At 41.6% G+C, this 23528-nt stretch overlaps 1 protein-coding gene across 2 annotated transcripts in view; it reads right to left on the minus strand.

The window, feature by feature from the left end:
* pdlim2 (PDZ and LIM domain 2 (mystique)) overlaps positions 1–23528 on the minus strand; it is a 36574-nt gene that overhangs the window by 2859 nt on the left and 10187 nt on the right. For both annotated transcript variants that reach the window (XM_080467965.1, XM_080467966.1), the window contains exons 3-8: positions 23041–23192; positions 20300–20369; positions 19715–19866; positions 18284–18347; positions 5671–5789; positions 574–722 (exon numbers count right to left, since the gene is read on the minus strand). In XM_080467965.1, the coding sequence (XP_080324091.1) occupies positions 574–722; positions 5671–5789; positions 18284–18347; positions 19715–19866; positions 20300–20369; positions 23041–23192 (706 nt within the window). The remainder of the gene's footprint in view (positions 1–573; positions 723–5670; positions 5790–18283; positions 18348–19714; positions 19867–20299; positions 20370–23040; positions 23193–23528) is intronic.

Raw genomic sequence — 23528 nt, forward strand, 5'->3', positions numbered from 1 at the left:
TCATCACATCAACACTCTGCCTTCACAGGTCATTGGAGCTCGTTTGTGTTTCCCCACCAGTCGTCAGCAGCTCATCGCCAAGGGGACACGCTTCATGAACGAGGTGCCCAAACATGGGTCATTATCACGTCGTGAAAGAATGTTATCATGATCTGGTTTCATCTTCACCACCGTTTATCAAAGCAAAGATGGGGAATGGTAAAAGAGATGCTTTCCATGAGTGAGGTTTACGGGAAGAAACTGGAGGCCTGTACTCCCCCCCCCCCCCCCCCATCCAGCACAAGGGACGGTCAATAAGTCAGTCCTGTGTCATGCATATTTGACAGGTAGACATTAAAGATGGACAAGTTGCCAGTGATTTACAACCTTGGTCTTGTTCCCAAATGTAGTGTTTCTACCTTATAACCAGTGTTCTACCAATTCTCATTTTGAATTTTTCATTAAGCAACACCCTGAAAATGATCAACCAAGTACTCGTTTATCTTTCTTTGTGAAACTCTTCCACCTTTAAATATAGTATGCAAGATGCATTTCTCTCATTTCAAATCATTTGATTTTAGAGTTTTTCCAAACCTTTCTCATCAGCTTCCAGGACCTCTTGCAGCATTTTGAAAGTGCTGGATTGACGAGGCGGTGTGCGGGACTCTTTATTCTCCTGGATCATCTTGTACACCTCCGAGTCCTTATCGAACCTCTGCATGACAAACTCAGAACTGGTACTGCTGCATGAGGAAGAGAAGACATATCAGAGGTTAGTGCATTCAAAGTGCAGTCAAGAGGTTCAACCTTTCCTTCAATCAGCATGAGTCTGTCAAGAGGGACTGTACCGACTCAACACAAACATAAGCAAGGTCAAGACAAATAACGGAATATATTCATTAAACATGTATGAATTCCTATCTGAAGAATCAGAAAAGTACAATTTTGACAGAGCATGGCTATAAAAAAAATAAATAAAAGAATCTTAGTCCATCAAAACAAAGAGAAAAAATTGCATTTCGTGATAATGCTGTCAAAGCTATACTCAGGATAGAAAAACCTAATTATCAAACTTCCGCAAAGACCAGTAGGTCTTTTTTACAAGCAAAGTCTTTAAACCTGGTCTGGCGGAAAGGTTGTTACTTTTTACTGCTGCTTTCATTGATGTGTGAGGCTGAACACCAGCTCCCCTCCTGCACCCTTCCAGACAAGACACACCTTTCAATCTACATTCATTATTCAGATTCAGCATTTTCTCCTGGTGTCCTTGTGTTCACCAGCAGACCTCAGAGTGTTTGTTGTCAGTAGGAACCGGTTGGCTGTGTACACACTACCGCCAGGTGTGGTTTGTCTTTCTTTACACCTGTAGGAAGCCTGTCAGTCAGAATCAGACAAGTTCACCTGATGGACTGTCCCACCTGTTGTCACCTACACAAACATCCACAAATATGTGCTCGTTCACAGACACCTGTGGCGTTAGGAAGCAGCTCCAAGGCAAAGCCTTCAACCTCTGGGATCCAACATACATAAGAGCTTTTCATTTTGGTGACATCGTTGCTCCAAGATGAAATAAGTAGTTGAAGATTTGCTGCAAAGATCTTTCTGCACACTGATATCCAAACTCCAGCAATCATTTTAATTTAAAGATTTAAAGTTGCAATTTGGCTAAATAGTGTTCCGACTGTAATGGTTTGTTCTAACTGGAGTTTCCATCTTTTACAGGTCGAACTGAACAAGTCGGTGAATTTACATTTCTGCTTTTTGAACCACATCAAGCTCACTTGCTTGCTCGTTTCAGATGTTTGCCTCGAGACTGTGTAAATCTGCAGATTGAGATCATGTGACACACTTGGCTGGTGAAGAACATTTCACTCTTCATTTCACCATCTCATGCCGTTTCTGTGAGGATCAGGGTCTTACTGTGTGGTCCACAAACTGGGGAACGAGTGTTGCATGCAAGTGTGCCATTGTGCTGCAAGAGACCGACTACAAACGCTGCTCTGGAGTTTCATATCCTGTGAGCATGCCTGGTTATAACTTTTCTACCCTCTTGTGCTCTTCTCTGGGTTTAACCTTCGAGAATTAATTTCCTCACTGCGTCAACATGGCTGCGACAAGACACGGCAATACAACAGAAATGTGGCCGATACAAATGCTCCGACCCTTCTCTCTGCATCAATGAACGGAGTTTAAATTAGAAACAGACCTCTAAAGCACACCCTCGTGTCCAGCTGCACCCTCAGCAATGCATTTCCCCTTTTCGTTTTGCTCACCATCTCTTCTGACATGCAATCTCAAAACAAATGGGAAGTCTGAGTCGAATGGGAATTAAATAAATAGCAGAACTCAGGGTCAGAGTGAATGGCGTGCATCTGTGCAAGCAGTCGAGTGCATGGGTTTGACTCATTTGCTGTAAAAGCACATGGTATTCACACTGTGTGGGAACCTCAGGCTTGTGACTGTGCTTTGAAACGTTCTTCACTTCTATTGTACATCGTCTACAACCGAGCAAACCATGTTCCCTGCTTCAAGAAGAGCAGTGATAATGACTAAGCCATACTGAGGACTCAAACACATGAAGCCAAAACATCTAGGATTACAGCACTAAATCAAAACCACATTTCTGTAGCTGCTTTCCTTGCAGAATGCACATATGTCAAACTGTGGACAAAAGAAATCAAAATGACAAGACTCACCTCAGAAAGAAAGAAAACGGGAGGAAAAAAAAAACAGGGAACTGAACGAGGGAGCAAAACTCCTGCAGTCCTTTAATTTCTAACTGGAACAACACAGAGCACACCATTGATAAAACACTATCAGCACACAGAGATGCAGAACACACACCTCTATCTAAACCAGACGAGACAGAAAAACAGGACTGACAAAGGTGTGCCCCTGGGGTGAAAGTCATTGGCCACGCGACATGAAGGGGTGGGTGTGTGGGCGTTACAGAGTCTGCGATTGGCTGAGGAGGAGGAGTAAGAAAGATTTTGCAGAGCAGGCTGGGGGCTCCAGATAGGGGCCAATCGGGGTGTGCTAAAAGTCATTCTTTTTTTGGGAGTTCATGGTGTTTGGATACAGCTGCCGACACGTCATATCACTAGTCGTGGTCACCCGAGAGGAGAATTGGGGGCCAAGGTCAACTCTTGTGCACTGTGAAAACACAGGCAACAGGTTCTCAAGCAAGGAGAGTCAACACAGAGGATTATGTGACAGCGACCAAAAGAAAAACGTTCATTTCTGCTGAGACAAAAAAACATTCCAAACAATGTTGAGAGGGCAGCACCTGCACACTGGGAAATGAGTGGAAATGCAGGCGTATCACCTCATCAGAGAGGGTGAGGCAGGAAAAGAGGCAGACTGCAGCTGTACAGATGGACAGTTTGGTGTTTCCCAAAGGTCGAGAATTAATTTGTGGTTGTCGACTCCAAATGCACCTGCAAACAGCTCTGAACAGCAGCACTCCGCCACACTGCAGCAGTGAGTTTACAAGAGGACTCGCAATCCTACACTCAACCAACCCTTTGACAGACATTTTACTCTAGTAGCACTTTCAATAGCTTTTACCCACAGGCTGTTAAACAGGGAACACCCTATCTGCAGAAACACAAATATGTTTTTGTAAAAGACAAATCTAATGAGTAGTTACCCTGCTGTGGTACTTTTAAGTTCATGTCTATTATTTGTGCTCTGTAACAATGTTAAATTAAACATTGCAATTACCATTTTACACATTTATTGGAATTTAATTTTGATTAACTTTCATGTTACAAAAAATTCAAGTAAGTGACTTAAGTTTGTATTTGTCTTGAAAGCTTTACAAGACATAACTTACCGGTACACATATAGATCACATAACATCATTCCCAATTATGCCAACATAAATACACATTATTATCTGTAGAAGGCAGGTGATTTTAAAGCATTGATGGTGTGTAACAAAATGTACCAGAGTGATGTTTGGGGACCCTCAGGGACGTCGTTATCCCGCTATTTTGTACGTACACTTTAATGATTGAGGCCTCGGGTGGCATTGATTTCTCAGATCAGTTTCTGCGAGCCAGACTTTAAAGGGGACATATCATGCTAAATCCACTTTTTTAGCCCTTAAATGCATTTTGTTGTATATTTAGAGTGTTTAGAAGTACAGAAAAGTTCAAAGTAGTCTCTTCAGGTGCTCCGTTGATATCTTTATATTCTGTTTTGGTCATATTTTGCGATCGGTTTCGATTTTTCTATTCTCTATTACGTTTTTTGAACAATGACGTCACAGTATTCTCAGCGGAACTGCCAAATTAGGACATCGACATTTCGAGCAATCCGCCATTTTTGTTTCTCGCTGCGATTTTGTAGTCCAACCGAAGTTACGAGAGGATAAGTCGAAATGTTTGGTTGTTGGATGTAGTAACCCACAAGCTTCGTTACACCGTCTCCCAGCATCAGAACCTTTTCGAAGTGGCTGGTTGAGTTTTATTTTTCACAGAAATGTACCCACATCTGTGGGTAAGATCATTTTTGTGTGCGCGAATCACTTTAAGGACGACTGCTTCAGCAACCTCCGCCAGTATAAAGAAGGATTTGCCGAAAGACTTCGTCTGATTGAGCGGTCAGTTCCTTCTATCTATGGAGACGACGAACAGAGCACTTCGGTAAGCTGTATATAACGCTAAAAAGTGTGATGATAAGACGTCCCTGTCATTGTTTTGTTAGCATTAGCAGTTGCACCGTCTTCATATGTTAGCGCTGTGTGCTCGTTTTAGATTATAATGTAACTTCTGTGTTAAATAGTCGTTGTAATACAGGCAGTATTGTAGTAGTGGGCATGGATGGAGAAGTTAGTGTAAATATAGTAACACACCATTGCGTTACATCCATATGAAGACGTTGTTCTGCAGGTGCATCATCGTCATTTTCATCTCGCTCCGCCGGGTCCGACTCTGGCTCCAACATGTATGGCTGGATGGACAAATCTTCCCTTGTTGACATTTTGTAAATAATGTGTGAATATAAAGTTCCTGCGCCGCTAGATAATTGTATCTGTTCTATCAAACTACAAAGATGGCCGAACAGGGTGGAGTTGAACCGAGTGTCACCTCTGCAACCTGGAGAGGAGGCGGGGTCTGAAGTGTCTCATTTGCATTTGAAGAGACCGCCCCAAAACGAGTTGCTCTCAGAAGCACATCAGAAAGGGGGTTGAAAAGGGGCCTGTGGAGCTATAATAATGAGGAATTCAGACCCAAGCATTGCAGTTTCGCGTTGTATAGACCACAACTGTATGATTTATATGTAAAAAGGAAGGATTTAAAAGCATGATATGTCTCCTTTAAAAGGCCTATAGGTGGCACTAAAAGACAGTCCATAAATGACCACACAGTGTTTACACATTTCTGGAAAAGCTGAAAGGTTGTAAACACTTCTGGTAATGCTGTTCAGACTGATCCAAAGGATAGGATAACTCACTGGAGGTAAATTTTCTAGACTCCTTTTCTATCAGCGACTTTTCTGTGACTTTAGAAGAAGAAATTTGCTCAACAATACAGACAATGTTGAAACCCACAAGTGCCAATATCAGAAGCGTGTTACAATCCTTCATGACATTATTTGCTACGGGCCAAATGAAAATAGACCAGAGACCACAGCTGGGCACATCTAGAGAAACTAGAAAGAGAAAAGGTAAAAAGAAGGCCTTACCTGCGTCTAGGCGACATAGGCACGTCCCGATCAACGGGGCTCTGTGGAGAGTAGGATCCCGGTGGTGTGGGAGTTCGACTGGACACAGAGTTATTCCTGTATTCTGAAGGGGAAAACTCCTGTGGAGGAAGTGGAAAGCAACAATGAGTGCAAGAGAGAGTGAGCACGATTGAAAGTCAAACCTTCTGCAGCAGTCAAAGCCAAATTTTCTGTCCAAAGGAATCTACTGAGACAGTGTGTAAGTGCTTAGTCCATGACGTAGACCGTGAGAGAGACAAAAAGGGCTATGTTCGGTGGGGAGGCAACAATTTATGTCAGATCAACAAAGCAGTGCAGAACATGTGTTCTCTTCCGTTTTCAGAAGGGAGTAAATCTGAGGTGATTGCACTCTTTTACATCAGGCTTTCATACAGTTCAAAGTCTAGTTAGGGGACAGACAATATGCCCACATAAACACTCTTCTAACAAACTGATAGACTTGATATGCCAAGGTATCTTGATTCATGTCAAAATATATAGGACAAAAAGAGAAAAAAGAAATGACAGATATTTAATTTTTTTTAAACTTCAATTAATTTCTTTTTTCTTCAATCATAACATCAATTTGTCTTCGTTTAAAAACATGGGGCAAGAGTGACTTTGTGAAAGAAAAAGAAATGACAGCATGACAAAGGTCCAGTATTTTGGATATACTGTACATATTCAGGCACTTGAAGAAACCTTTTGGAAAAATGTACGAGGTTGTTAATTTAACCTTATTTCATTTAGATGAAGATTTCAATTTCAAGCACTGAACCACCTCTTTATTGCATTGTGGTATCGGGTGTTTGAACAGTTTCAATGAGAGGAGTCACACCCAACACTCTTCACTCGTACTGCTGATTCATCTCAATCGCTGCAGCTGGTTTTAACATTTCTTGTTCTTATCTTGATTACCATTTATAATCAGAGCTGTACCTTGACCCCTGGGCTAATGGATGAGAGATAGTGCGGCAACAGATGTTTGGCTGCACTGGTTTGATGGGAAAGGCAGAGCCTGCATGTAGTTCAATAATTTCCAGATGCAGCTTGAATCTCACAATTATTCACACTCATTAAACAGTGTGCCTCATCACGACATGAGTTAACACGGCAGGATCAGCTGAGGCAAACACTTACTGTAAAAATACTGTGATTCAGGCAGGAAACTGACAAACCTCTTGATTAGGAGAATATTACTCTACTCTTACCAGACGAGGGCGCTACACACCACAAAGTGATTGTAAACTGTTGGAACGAGTGATCTGTAGGTGCCCTTACATCATGGTCTCACACTTCTATCATGAGACAAAAGGTTAATTGAACTTCAATCATACGAGAAAAGAGCATCAGCAACCCAGTTGAAACACTAACCTCTGACATGCCTGCAACAAACTCTCAGCACACCTGGACTAACTGTGCACAGCACATAAATCATGTCAGACACTTTAACTCTCAGGAATCTCAGTCAGCTAATTGTTTTCACTACAACGGTCAGGTACTTAACCATGTCCACCCTTAAGGTTAACAACTTACTGACAGGAAAATGTATGTGGAAACACAGAGACATTCAAAATAAATGACTTTTCTTATTAAGAAAAATGAGAACGTATCAAAATAGTTTCACAACTGTTTGATTGCTAGGGCAACAAAACTATTGCTTCATTCAAGCCTGTGCACAGCCCACAAACAACTGCAGGGTACAGTTTTCACAATGCTTCACAAAAGGTTTTCCTCCTAAACAGTCACCAGCTGGCATCAGTGTTTCACAGACTCCATCCAAGACAGAAAAAGCTCCACCCGTCTCTTTACGTCCGAGACTGATGCCGGCGCTCGAAGCTGACACAGTGGCACGGATGGAGTCAAAGATTTGTGTGTCCAATGCCAGCAGCCGCTTCCAATTCAGAAAAACTCTTTGAACAATGTCTCTGTTCCCAATTGAGTCCAATTTTCCCTCCTCTTTTCCTTAGTGAGTGAGCAGATCAGTGGTGCATGCCAAGAAGCCTTTACCAGAAACGACCATCAGGACATCTCTATGTGATTCCTCTCAGGATAAACCCGGCATAATAAGACATGGCTCATAAGATCACATCTTTCATATCATCAGGGTAGAGGATAGAGACGTCCGCGTCCTCTCCTGCTGTGAAACAATCTAAAGGGCACATACCTGATGGACGTACATGCTTTAGAGATTCCTTCGTGAAGACTTCGTGAAGCCACCCAATACATTCATATGAATCCACACTAATGCAAACCAAGTGTACGTTACATAAGAGTCTGGCTACTGAATGCGGATTCTCATGCTCTCGGAAAGCGTAACAATTTAAGGATGGAATAACGACCGTGATCTAGGAGACTCAGGAGGAATGCAATGAAGTAAAGAAAAACAAAAAGAAAGAGGGAGCGAAAACAAGAACTGCGCTGCGACATACAGTATCCAGCTGGGATGGAGCCTGACCTTAGAAAGCTTAAAAAAAAAAAAAAACCCTCATCTACACAATCAGAATAGATTATGGTTATGGAGGAGCTCCTCTGCTACACAATGCCAGGATTTTATTAGCGTAACCATGGGACAACTGGCAGTGGTTGTGAACTCTTCTCCCCAAAACGTCTTTGTTGTAAAACCATCGCCGCCTCAGAGTAAGCCATCAAAGAATCACCCACGGCTACAATGCATTTGGTTAAGTGCCTCATGGCGGTGCCAACAATGTCCTCAAGCTTCACGCATCAGCACACCAAGGGAGGGGCACAGGCGAGCTGAAGACAGCCTTTTATTTTGTCTTGGATGGAAGCGTGGTCAGAGATGGGAGAGACCAGTGGGGAAAACCATCAGCCAATTTTCTGAGGTTTCTGTGGCTGGTGAGAGGAGGAAGCTCTGATTAAAGCTGGACTGAACTGTAATCAGGAGTTCATAGTCAACAAACCCCAGATCATTAAGGCAAGTCGCTGCTAGGCCGCGCTCGCTTCGAGTTGAATATACAACATCACATCCAGTCATTCATTTCACTGCCTGCAGTACATGTCTGCCACTTAAAGGTTGTTTGCGCAGGAGAGAATCTCAGACTGCAGGCAAACACAAGATCTCATTTAGGAAATAAGAAAAAAATACAAACAATGAGTCACTGGGTCTTACACAGCACATTTCCCAGACAGAATTTGGGAGCTTGCATGTTCTCCCCATGACAACATGAATTTTCTCCAGTTGCAACCATTTCCTCCCACAGTCTCGATACATGCAGGCATCTATGGTGCAAGTTGAATTGACATATGGTGGAACCTGAGAGAAACAAGCAGCTGAATGGCCACACGATTTAAGAAAGCAGAAAGTAAGAGATTAAAATACTTTCGCCTCCATTGCATACAATATGTACTTGTTTACAGAAATGTGCAGTAACAAGCGAACTGAAACTCAAGTATAAAAGGTGCGACGGTTTCAAGTTGTTTACAGCTTGCACTCTCCAAGTAGAAGTTGACTCGTGTGTCAACAAATTTCATTTAATTCAGCTTGATTAGTAGTTCAAATATTTTTTGGAAGTGAAAATGTGTGAGAAATAACTGCTTGCCTTACAGATTACTTGAGTTTTCAGACCATTAATAAGTAAACATTACTATGATTTCAAGGTTTCATCTTTTTAGTTAGTTTCTAAAATTATTTGAAAGGCTAAATAAAAGCTGTAACAATCCTCCCCCTTATTTAAATTGTGTTCATCTGCAGCAGGACAGCTGCTAAAAAGATGTCTGTCTGGTTGTGGAGGATTTTGCAGAAGTCTGCTATTTATTTAACTCATCCAACCATATTGCCTGACTCACGTTAAGAATGAAGAGCTTGGAGCCGATCTCAGCGTGCATAGGAAAGAGACAAGGTACTTATAGGCTTCAGATGATTAAAAAACCTGAACTACCAAGATGTCCCACTCGAGTCTATGCCCCATTATGAATGACTTTCTATGGCATTATCAACCATGGCAGTAATGTCAAACTTAGGGACGTCATATCTCTCACAGGATAGAGAGTCACAACATAGAGCAACCCAAAACATTTAAGCGGACATAAATCTATGACTTTATTTAATTTTTCTAAAGTACCCATATTGCACTAAAAAGCATTTTAAAGGGAAAGCAATTTCAAGGGCTAAATAAAGGATAGGAATAATATTGAAACACTGTAAAAGAAAAAAAAAAAGATAGACAACAGTAAAGAAAGTGGTTTATGACTAACTACTTTAAGACACAAACAGGAAGTAGAGTGATGGCAGCTGTTACAGATAAAGACTCGTGGGAGACAGTGGGGACAGTGCCAGCAGAGCAGCCTTCAGTCTGGCTCCAAACAAGCCACTCTGCATCATCATTACCACCCTGCTGCTTCAATTACAGGGCATCGGCCAGCAGCACATCGGAGCAATGCCTCAGAGGAGCTTATATTTTGGGAAGCCTGGTGCTGCAGTAAGAAAGTATGCTGCAAGTACTCATTCAACGTCTCCGCCACAGACATGAATGCTGTACAACAATGAGGTAGGGGACACCAGACATCCTGGTCTGGGTAATAATCAGAGATCTGTGCAGTGTTTCCTATCCTGCAGTGTATACTGGTGGAGGTCCTGGGCACAGACCTGAGGCTGAGAGTAACCTACTCGTTATCCACTGTCACTGATGGACTCTGCCTTGTAATTATGTCTGAGCAATGCTGCATGACATTCTGCAACAAATAAAAGCCAATAAATTGCTGAACACAGGGCACAGTTTTATATCAAAGCTCATGTTATTAACATTCTTGACCTCTTTTACCGCCTCACGGTCCACAAAGGCCCCAGGCTTTAAACTACACTGATGGCTCTAATGATACAGCATGGGCTTATGAGTTGCTGACTAATATAAAAAATAAATAAACAAGCAAAAAGGACAAATGGCTGCTTCAGGTAATGAGCCTATGGCCTCAAATTAGACCTGTCCAATATGTAATAAACTGTATGGAAAGTTTTGTTTCCTCAAAAGAGATTGAGTCCTTGAATAACAAAAGACATGTAAAACTCCTAAACACAAACAGCACAAAGTCCAGACTCGTTTAAACTTATTCTCCTTAATCCCTCCATAATGCTCAACACATATAAATTCTTTGCATCAGCTTACAGAGAGCAGCATTCAATAACATGGAATAAAGTGATTGTGGCACTAATACAGCCTCCTCTCTCCATTCGTTCACTGCAGCCACACACCCTCAGACGGCTCCAGATATAAACCATATGTACAAGATTATAGGCCAAATGAGCAGCGCAGAGACGAAGACAACAGGATGACTTTGAGCAAACTGTCAACTTCACCAGCAGCTTGAGCAGCGCTACAGCTCTGACTGACCGTCTGCAGTAAACATAAAAACCACCTTCAATGATCCCGATATACCAGTGGATGTAAAAATACATCCGAGTGTATTTAACAAAAACACCAGTTACTGTTTTAATGTTGGGTACAGTAAACAAAACTTTTGAGTAGATGTATCAATAAGGGTTCAAAGTGATCTGCACAGTGATGGATTGATTAGTACTCTCTCCTTACAGTAACAATATGTCAGGATACAGTCTTGGATATTGAGCCCTTCTGTCCCGAGTTTGCATGTTCACTCCGTGCATTCCGGTTTGTCTCGTTTCTACCCATAATTAAAAAAAAAAAAGAAAACTTTTGTGGTCAACTGTTGACTACAAGATCTCTCATGGGTGTTGTTGTACGTTTGTTCTGTATCATACTCCATGTACCTTTAACCCCATAGTCAACTAGGATCAGAACCAGCTCACTGTAACCCTACGTTTGATAAAGCAGTAGAGAAAACTGATGGATGGAAGGGTTGAGTTCTGAAACACCATATGAATGTAAAACATACATGTGTGGCCTGTAGGTCTTTGGGGAAAACCTGATCTCAGAGAAGAGGTATATATATGAGTAATCCAATTTCTTTCTTCACACAGCTTTTCTGTCTCGCCATTTATTTTATGCAGGTTTCTTCTTTTTTTTCTTCTTTTTTCTGTCACACACTGGACTTATACAGGCAAATACACAAAAGGGCCATCGTTGCTTCAGTTCTGATACGGGAAGAGATTTAACGGATAATTTCCTTCTATATCCAAACTTAGGTGATAAGTCAAGGTAATGAGACAAAAAATGTCCCAAACAAAGAAAGTTAAGACACCTGAACGCTACCTAAATGCACTTTAAAGCCTTTAAAAAAAATAAAAAATAAATAAAAAAAGACACCCTCAGTTTGGAGGCAGACAGATAATATTCAGAAATCCATGGAGCATCTTCTCATCAACCCACTTGGACTCAGCAAATTCATGCCTCACAAACAAACTACACAACAGATGAAACCATGATGAGACTATAAGAGCATGTAGTTTTTCAGGAAAAACCTAAAAATAGGATGGATTTTAAAAGGTTCAAGTTTTACTACTTCGGCAGGTTATAATCGGAGCTGGAAAGTACCAGATATTTAGAGCTCAGCTCTTTATAAACTTAAAAGCTTGAATCCCAAATGGCACGACAGATACTTTGAGACCATGAGAGAAGTCAAAGCAGTCTCATGTGTCAAACTGTAGGTGGTCTGAGAAAGGCTCTCATCCACACTGCCACCAATAAGTCAGACTTTGATTCATCCCTTCTTGCTTCTCTGAGTACTTATTTACACACGAAGGGCGCTATGAGCAACACATTTTTTTCCTCTCCATTAAATTCCCTGTGTGGCTCTGACTGCAGCAGCATATCAAGCTCATTAGACATCTGGAGTCTATTATGGTGAGGAGAAAAAAAAACTAACTGGACTTCTTGATACTTCCAATTTATGGCTGACCAGATGCCTCTCGATACACATACCATGAAATAAGACCCCTGTCTCAATAGTTAACTATTGAGACAGGCTGAATTCCAAGTGTGTTGATAACATCGTCATATCAACCTGGCAGGTTTCAATATGGCGCCTTATCTCTTCAATTGTCATTCAATAAAAACTTCACAAAGATGATACTGCATGAGCCTATGTATACTTCATTGCTCTACGTGAAGGAGTGCAACCCAACAATCATTTCAACAAGAATTTCCACTAATGACTAAAACATAAATCTTAAATGTCAGCAGGTTTAGCATTTATAGAGTCTCACTGCAGCAGAATTATTTTCCATTTTGCTGTAGATGTCATTCAACCTGCTGGGAAAATATGATTTACGACTAACAAATGTAGCCCGAGCAACTATTACCCTAAAACGTAGGAGTTATTCTGTGTGAAACTAGAGGAACATATGCCAACAAGTTTATTTTTGTTGGCATGAATACACTGAGAGGCAGTTATAGTCGTCAATCCCTTGACAACAACCATAGGAATGTTGACATATCGCTCAACCGCCTTCGTAAACAGCACCAACTAGTAAAAAGGGCCATCTCTCCCGGCCAAAGTTCCTCCATAAAACTTGCACGAGCCACCGTCCCTCAAGTGCACCCGGGGGCCTGGAAAAGCCCGGGGAATCAAAAGTGCCCCAGTTTGCTTTTCCACTCCGGGGGAAAGAAAAACAGGCGTTCTGATCAATCAGCGGGGATGAGGAGAGGCATGCTGCCTATGGAGCGGCCACAATGGACCCCAAGCTTAGCGTGAAAGTCCACGTGAAAAGGCCTCACACTGTCCCATCACAGAGCTCACTGTGCAGAGGAGAAGAAGAAAACATCCCTCCACTGTAGCCACAGCCAGCGCAGCTCCCCGGACACTGGCTTGGCTTAGCGTAGCATGGACATGCCAAGCCAAACAAGAGGCCCACTCATGTCAGACCTGAAATAGTGCATCATTCCAAGCAGTCATCAAGTCTACAATATGCATGCCTGTATAGAGAACACTATACTGTAGGTAAGGTACATTTACCCCCAAATGTAAAAAAAAAAAAAAAAAATTCTATATGCAATCCAAAGTTTAACATGTAACTGCTATAAAATCTATGTCTATTCTTGAATCTAAAGCATTTATTACATGGCTAAAGCAATGGCCGCAGCTTTGCACTGCAGTCCACCACAGCCTCCAGAATAGAGCACCAAAGCAGGTTGGCCTGCTGTGAGCACGATGATGGACAGGACTGTGAAGGGCAGAGGAGTTCTGGTTGGATACCTACCCAGCCCTTTAGGATAAAGAGCTTAGTGGCATGTGATACAGCCAAGGCCAGGTCACCCAATTTAGCAAAGATTTGGTCTGTACTGGCCAAAAACTGTGTGTCACCCTGCTGGAGCTGCCCATCCTACTCTAAGAGGGATATTTATAAAGAAAACTCCCTATCCCGGCACAGGATCGGGCGGCCCGCCAAGTCAACCCTCAGGAACCTCAACGTGCAGCGACTATAAACCCAGACACAGAGCCTGGTCATAATAGCCCAGTGACGGGTTGCGTCTTGTGAAAAGCAGTTTGGTTATGGCGCTGCTCAGGGCAACACAGATCCTGTTGTGGTCACTTTCTGATGATATAAACAGATGCTCTGAATCTTGACAGCCTCCGGCCAGTTCAGATACAATCACTGACCGGGCTTTCAGGAATTTTGGTGGTACTTGCTTCTTTTGTCATGGTGTTTAGCACAAAGATATCAAACATATCCAGTAACACCATGACGAAACATGACGATCCACAATGTCACAATTCTAATCAGAACTTCCTACAGTGGCTCCATACATTTAGCTCTCGCAATACACATGAGATGTTATTTTTTTACTTTATCCATCATTTTAAAGCAGAAATTGGATATTTAAAGTGGGAGTAAAGCTTCTTGGGGGTCTTGGGGACGGACCTCCTAACCTTAGGGATCCAACAGTCAAGTATATGATGAAGAGATGGGCAAACCAGTGCTGATCAGGCTTATACATGTTTAACTAGTCATGCAATACTTGACAAACGTCAGCGGTGCCAAATATCAAAATTGTATCAGAGGCCCTGTGCCCAGTGAGGAGCTTCTGCTCCTATGCCTTTTTACATTGTCCAACCTGTTGGTAAGTTCTAAACTGGTGAAAGAACAAAATAATCGAAAATACAATGCAATTTGCTCGGTGAACATCGTGACCCAACTGTCAAAGCCATCATTTGGTCAAAAAAGTTGGAATTGCCAGTATGACCACAAACCTTATACTGACAACTTTGGTTCAGACCAACATACAAGTCCCTTATAATCCTGTTTCAAAACACCAATCACACTGCATATATTTCCTGAAGGAAAAACATTTCGGTGGCACAGGGAGTTCGGTTTTATGTGACGAGGATACAGGACCATTCAGAATGGTATGATAGCTCAAGTATAGTTATGAAAAAATAAAATCAATGGGCTCCCTGGTGTTCAATCTGCTCTATTCTAGCCTCCTTTATCCCAGCCTCCATTACACAACAACCAGCCTTGTGAGACGAGGGGAAAAAGCAGCACCCGCCTTCGACGGCATCTGCCATCACAGCCACTATTGTACACAGGCCTTTTCTCAGGATATCCAACACCCAGGAAAATGGAGGATCCTGTTGCGCATCCCACTCTCTGTACTCAAGGAGCCAAACCAGGGGAGGAAAAGGCTTTTAGGAGCTTTTCATTGAGGTTGATCACCTGATACAGCAGCTCTCTGCACCTCTCGGCCAGGACAGAGGCCCTTGTCATGGAGGTTCCACATCTCCATGCTCACTGGGATGCTGTGTTCCTGCCAGCCCAAGCAGCATAATGCACAATGTACCCAGGGCCTCTTCTCAGCCATTTCCCCACCGAGTGCTCAGAAAGAACTCTGCTTACTAATCACAGCATCGCGGCAGGAGGATCATCAAAACTTTAAAACTGAAGTAGACATCTCTTGGTGGAAAGGGGTCAGCCAAAACCAAAACTCTAATCCACCAGGCTGATTTAATTTAAACACACACAATGAACTGTGGGGGGAAAAAAGGCTTCCAGAGGCAACATAACACATTCCAATGTTAGAAAAAATGAGAGAAAGAATACATTTTAAAATGGAGAGGAGAATTGGGGAGAAGAGGTGACTCCATAAATACCACAAACATGCAAGACTGTCCCGTCAGGAGTTTAGAGAGCTGGCTGATGGAGCCCTCAGCCACAGCACAGCCCCTAATGTATTTCTGGGTGTCTCCACTTCCAGTTAGCTCCATCATGGTTTGCAGGCAGCCACACTATCTCCTCAGTGGGTTCTTGAATGTGATCTTAGACCATCTGAATCCCCATTTTCGCTATATAGTGTTGCTTTTATGTCAGTAAAAAGCAATACGACAGTCATGGAGGTATTTATTTACTGCAGTGGCCAAGATACACCAACTTCAAATAACTTTGAAAAGACATTCCCATATGGATCATCACTATGTGACAAATTCATTATTTTTCAAACTTTGAAGAGCTCTTTGTCTAATAAAGGTTTGGCACACTTTAGATCGAGTTTATTAGAACAATGTTGCTGGGAACATAACACCAAAGAGTTCATGAAGTTACATTCATCATGAAGTGACCGTATGAAGCACTGAGCCCCCACCAACAAACAAATCTGGGTGGAAGTTAATACATTTATTTAAAAAACCTGAATATATTGACAGTTTACAGCTCATCAATATGAAATTTGAAAAAAATGCAATATAGGATCTGATCAATCAACGTCCAAATCTGAGGTACAATTCAGGAAATATCTCATAATAAAGTCTGCAAACTGAAGTCATGGCTAATTAGAAGAAGAAATGGGTCTCACCATAACAACAACAATATATCTGCTAAAGATGAAGCCGGTTTGCAAACCTATACGACAACTATGTGAAAAAAAAAAATAATTTCAGATTGTAAATCACACAAAACACAATCCTCAGTGTATCCCGTTGGTAGATCAGCTTATACATTTACTGTAGGTGTATGCACTATCATGTTCACACCTCACTTTATCAGATGGGATCAGCTTCAGTGCCCTTGACCTTGAATTGGAAAAAGCTCTATAGAAGAAGGCTGGATGGACTGACTGTCAAGTAAAAAAAATAAATAAAAAATGACAGTATAGGGGACAACTAAATAATCAATTCTTTAAGACTTGTGAATAAAAACACTCTGAATGCTAAACTCCTGTTGCCTTGTGAATGTATATGAATCAGATGATTAACAGTAAACAATGTGGGAAGAATCAGATGCATAAATCCACTTCAACGTGTTTTAAAACAACTGAGAAACAGAAGACGAGCCATGAGGATTTACATTTGTTATCACTTACTGAACTCTACAATCAGCTGGGACCCACATTCACAGTGCCAATCGGTGACACTTTTTTTTTTTTTTTTTTTTTATAAAGACAGCTTATCAAAGATTGTCGGGAACTAATGATTGCATCCTCAACTGACCCATTTCACTCAGGTTATATCATGACCGTATCAGTGCCACGCAGTGTACGAGACCAAAACGGCGCTGACGTCAGACCAAAGAATCAGATAGCAGACACTGCTGTGCATGACACTACATCTGAATCCCATTTAACATGTGAATAACACAAAGAATGCCAAACTCGAAGTAAAATCCTAAAACTGGATCTTCTCAGCCAGCTGCCTCCCAGAAAGAATGCTTGAATGTTTTGAAGTTCAAACCTCTGCATATTTATCTAACTTTTTGTAATGTCCAGAGATATAAAAAATGGGTGGAATTCCTTGTGTCGCTACCAAAGGTCTTGTATGTTTTTTCCTGCTGTCATTTGACATGTTCTGTCTTCAGTCGGACAAAATGCATGAGACCCGAGAATGAAGACATAGCTCAAATAGCTCATGATGAACTTTCCCACAACATATTTTCTCTTTAACCCACGAGGTCTCTATAGACACCCAAATCCCCCTTTTTGGTTTTGTAGCAGGAGCGGCAAAAAGACACAGCATAGTTTAGCTGCACTCTTATGATAACCCCTACGTCTGTATTTCACTTCCTTCCATTTTTTGCCACCTACTGATTCAAACGAGACTCCATTCAGACAACTAAAGGTTAAGGCCACTATTATGATGGAAAGCATATCATTTTTTTCACTTGGAGCAGGCTCTGAATGAAACAGCTCCAGACTGTTGCTCAGCTTTATGCCAGATATTTTCAAAGACTGACCTTTGAAGTTTGTACACTCCCTGCTATAAAAATGTCAAACCCTTTCTTTATCCTGCCTTTACAGTGAAGTGCACATTCAGTGCATTGTCCACAAACCCAGTGCAGGGCACCTTCTGTGGCATCAGAGACCAACAATTCAAGGCGGAAGGCGATGTTATTCTTGCAGACTGGACTACTGCAGTCAAAATAAATAGACTCCACAGAGCAAAGCAGAAAGAACAGAAAACTTTGAGCTGTCTGGGTGAACTGCAGTCTAAAGCTGCAGCGACATGCGTTTGTATGATAGATTCACTCCGAGTGTGACTTTGCATACCTCTATAAAGCACATGCAGCCAGACAGAGAGGAAAACACCTACATGTAATGAAATGACTGTACTTGATGCATGCACACCAGTGCAAGGACTCTGAACAAAAATGAGTAAACAAATGTCCTGGCTATGCAGTCATTTTGCCAATGCAGGAAACAATGCAAGATTAAAGGATTTGGTTGAAACCAACCTGTGACAAAGGTCTGGACAGCCTGTGACTCTTCTCCTCTGGTGACCAGGAGCGCAGTTGTACACTGAAATATACGGGATGAAAAACTGGTCAAAGACTCATACATGTACACTTCTTTAGTTGATCAATATACAGTTCATACATTGTAAAGCCAACAAAACAGTTTAGATTTCTTTTTTTCCTGTACCAACTTAGGTGTCTCAGTAATACCTGTATTATCTTTTGTCATAGCTCAGTTGGCCAGAATTCAACTCAGAATAATTTTTTTTCACATATTTAGGGTATTTGTTTCCATGTTCAAAGTTTTACATTTAACTTCTGGTGGTACAATTGCTTAAATTCAATTTAAAGTGCTTCACATTTCTTTGCTAATCAGATGTGCTGCACAAATATAGATCAACTCCTTGAGGAACCACATTTACTACCTTCTAAATCTCTGTGCATCAAACGTATTTGGTTATTGTCTTTCCAAATAGAAATTCAGTTTAAGTACAATCAAACACTGGGAGCCGAGCTTTACTATCCATCAATAAAAACATACATCAATTTATCATTTCTACAACATCAAGACGGTACATATTTATGGTGTCTTGTGAAAATCAAGTCATATGTAATTATGATTTCACTATCCTATGTGGGGCCTGAGTTTAGAGTCGCAAGCTTGTGTTTCACAACTAATTTGTGATTCAGAGCTGCACACCTCCACACATATTTAAGAATGACGGGGAGAGAAAACAAAGAAAAAAAAAAAAAGACTGTTTTGGCTTGTGTGGACAGGGCTTAAGGTTTTTACAAAAACAAATATGTGAAATGAAAATCAACATAAATCCTGACATATTTTTCCACTAAAATAGAGGTTTATGTGATTAAGATCAAACTGCAATAAGTGAAGTACAACAATAATGATATTGTGGTTAAAAAAACCAAGTCCTGAGCAGAAGTAAATTTTGTTTGAACTGTGACCTACTAAACAGGACAGTTAACAAACGTCCGAACACAGAGAAAGTGTGGTGAACGTTCCACATTCTGCCTTTTGTTAAAGTGAATGCAAACGGAGGAATGTGATATCCTGTGCATATCCTTTGTTACTACAGTACAATCCCGTGGCTCCACTTTCTGTCTGTTATTCCCATACCTATTGACTCGCCCGTTGTGGAGTCAAGAGAGCACTTGCAGCAGCCTTTTGTCCAGATACAAACCTATTTAGGTAGTGAATGGCTGGGTTTCTAAAAAAGCCCCAACGGTCCACAGGAATCATGGAGCTCGAAAAAGTCTGTTTTTAACACCACAACCATGCTGAAAGAATTTCTCTGATTCTCCGATATTAACTTTCAGGCTTGTCTCAACTGCAACTCTGAAGTGACAACAATTTATGTGTGCAAGTTCATTCTGCGCTATCCTCAACTTTTATTGCAACAGAAATACAGCTACCTCTTGTTAATGTTTGCTGTGAGCTGCTCCTTCTTTCCATCGGGGCTGGCTGGAGGAATTGGCGAGTACGGTCCTGGGGACACAGATGCCGGCCTGTAGATGTTGTAGTCTCTATAGTTCTGGTTCTCATCTCGACTCACTATTACGGCTTCCTACAAAACACATCAGAAGAATATGAGTGCATTAACATGCTGTGCACAACTTTATATTTGCTGCTGCTTGTTGGCCATGCAGGTAATAAAAGTCCCAAGTGGGAATGGCATCTGGAAGAAAGTGGACACACACATACAAACACAAACAATCGGGTTAAACATTTCGTCTTCAGTGTATTCAGCCATGTTCTATCCGGGATTTGGTATACTCATTATAGCCTCAGAAATATCCATGGACATGCACTGAACTAATATAATCTCTTCGACTGCTTCTATCCGAGGACATGAAAATGTCAGATGCAATAAACAGATGTGTGAGGTATCCAAGAGCAGACATTAAGTGGCACACACTGTAAGGTCCCAAAAAGTAAAAAAGATAGTTCAGTAATCAAGGCAAACTAAAGTAAATCTGCAGAGGAACTTCAGCACTGACCTGGAAGCGTCCAGTGAGCTGTTCAGGAGTGCTGATGCCATTGGTCTGTCTCGGGCTCGAAGGTTCAGGTCTAAAATAGGCAGAAAACCAGAGAGAAAAGGATTGTTAATCATAATAATATTTGACGATCGAAAGTTTCAGTCTCCAGCCATGCATCTGGGAAAATGTCCCATCTCATTACTGTAGAACTTAAAACTGCAGAACTTAAAAGAAAGAGAGTTTGGGGGGGGGGGGGGGGGGGGGGGGGGGGATTGCCAAGCTAAGGATGCGAGGTAGTCGAGTTAAATAAATAAGCAAAAGTATTTAAAACTGATCTGATGGCATTTCGGTAGAGTACAAAATGACATGTTAAAAACCTGGAACTAAAATGCAGGGAGAGGGAAAATCCATTTTTGTAAGGGCCATAAACCTAATGAACTGTGTCTGAAGTGTGGGGAGAAGCAATAAAATCATTTTGATATCTGTGTTATGTTCTGGCAAGTATGGGGCCGTATGTTTTCATGAATCCTGGAGACTTCAGATGGGGATACTCACAATCCTTCAAAATATGGGGGTAATTTAGAAAATACTTTCAGACTTTTGCTGTAATTTTTCTAATATAAAACATATTCAGAGCATTTCCATCATTGAATTTTTTGGGAGGAAAATATGGGCTGTGCAAGTGCCAATACAAACACATTGCCCCCGTGGCTGCAGGGCCAGAGGCTGGGGTAATGAAGCACACAGGAAGGCCTGGATGCCTGTGGTAAATCACCCAGAAACACACCTCGAGTGGCCTTGGCTCTCGGCTGCGTGCAAGTGAGAGATGGCAAGAAGACAGAAAATGATCCAGCATTCATAAGACCCCGCTTCCCTTCAGAGGGATGTCAGTTTTTTGCGGGCCTGAAAAACTTGTTTTGCATTAAGAACTACATAGCAGCAACCACCCCCCCCACCTTTTCTTTTTACAATATTCACTCTGTGGCATATCATTATGAACAGTGGAGGAAGCTGCGGCCTTTAGGCAATGAGTAATATTTTAGGTTAGAAATCAGGTTACTTTGTTGAAGTCGAGACGCTTGACTGAGGTCAAAGGTCTCTTTTACAGAAGATGGATTAGTGGTAAAAAAAAAAAACCTTGACTTCAAACCACAGTGACGTGAGACTGACATAAATAAACATTTGAAACCGTACGCTGTCTCAATGGAGACACCTGCCTCTTTTCACTACAGTGAAATTTAAGAATAAAAGTCATTTCTGAGACGTGAAATAAAACACTTCATATCCAACCAGAGCCGAAGAAGATATCCATCCACGAGGAGAAAAACTATAACGTTCCGAACTGTACTGGGGTTATGGGTTGCTTGAATAGACAGTTTATCAATTTCAAACGCTTGGTATGAAATGAGAGTTTCAGTAATGTATTCATTACTTTCAACATAAAAACATGACTAAAACAAGCTAATCTCTTCAAACAAACCATAATTCACACAGAAAGTATCAAAGAGAAAACTCCATTGTACTCTGTTGGGGGAATAGTGTGGCAAAGCTCCAAAAAAACAACAACAGAATCACAGAGACAATTGTTTTGGTCAGAAAGACTGAATGCACAAGGCCTCTTTGCCAACAACCAAGTCCAAACACACTGAACAAAGCCCACTACCAAGCTTTAAACTAAAAATAAATAAATAAACTTATGGCAGTTTTATTTATTCAAAATACTGTTCAATCCATCTGCTTTCCATCTATAGGGTAATGTAGTAGTGGAATAGCTCTGACATCTGTCCCCTGTGTATTCCTGCAAATAAACAGTGAGCCATTCCCAGACCAGTGGCTGCAGAGCCAGTGTCATAGCCTCAAGGGGAAAGACCATAACCATGAGGACGACCCGTCCTCACGTCAATGCAGATGGACGGATGCTGAGCTGGACAGAGAGTCTTCTCACCTGGACTAAGACCAGACTAAACATTACAGACTCCTACTATTTGATTACTATCCTCTGGAGGGCTTGTCTGGATATAATTCAGTTTGTTAATAAGCCTGACGAGTAACACTTACAGAGGAGCCTGAGAGAGTCTTGGTGCTGAAAACGAAGGGCACTCAACAGAGTGGGATTAAAGATATGGCAAAGCTACACAGTGGCATTGTCCCCGACAGGCGGAGAGTAATGGTGTTGTTTCTGGCTCGGTCTGAGACATGAGGTCAGAAGGGAAAAATTCACTCACTTGGACATGGGACATCCAAGGAGGAAGTATGTGAAGTGTACGTGTGTGAGAGAGTGTGTGCATAACGGTGTGCATTTGAAGGCAATAAGAAATGAAGAGTGATGGTGGGCTAACAGTGTCAAGAGGTAAGAATTTAGGGAGGATCTTTAATCAAAATGCCAGCCAAGAGCAGTCCTGGCTCAAAAGAAAAGGCTTTGCGGTGGCCAATTCCCTGTCATCCAAATAAGGTCTTGGCCAACCTCTAAACAAGGTTTATTAAGAGGGACCAGGGAAGGGAACAGTGTGGCTCTCCTACATGCTGGCATTTCCCCTGATTACAATCACTTGTTGTTTTGTACAGTACTTGAGCGGAGGAGTTGAATAGTGTAAATAAAGATTAAAGCTGCAGTGTTTATGGCCTGAACTCTTAAAAGAACCATTATGTACTGTACTACATGAATGGATATGCATGTCAACCATGTGTACACACAAAATAGAAAATACCAATTGATTACAGCAGACAATATAAAATAAGCAGGAGATATCTTGCGTCTATACCTCTCCACGAGCATCTGCAGATGAGTCTTGGAGTTCTTGATCTTGTTCTGGGCCTCCACGTTCAGCATGTCGACTGTGTTTTCCCCATTGATCTCCAAGATAACATCACCGGTTTGCAAGTCTGCCTGCTCTGCCTTGCTGCCCCCGTTGACCTGTGGAAAAATGAAATGAGCTCCAGTTAGGTGCTCCTGGCCCCAGGTCATGAAAAAATAACAGTGGATGCTTTCCACCCAAGAACCACGAACAGCTTTGAATCACTGGCCTGTGTGAATATTTTGACAATGAGATTCAGAATTTAAAAAAAATTAGAAAACTTGCAAAGCGTTTCATAACATTCACAACCTAAAAATTCCCTAGAATATATAAATAACTCAGTCCACTCAAACGCAAACAGGCACCAAAGGATTTCACTCAAAAACACAGAACAGAGTAGTGGTGGGCAACAGATTCATGACACTCTTGGGAGAAATCATTAGTGTGACACTATT

Source organism: Lipophrys pholis (genome assembly GCF_963383615.2).
Source record: "Lipophrys pholis genome assembly, chromosome: 7".
NCBI lineage: Eukaryota > Metazoa > Chordata > Actinopteri > Blenniiformes > Blenniidae > Lipophrys > Lipophrys pholis.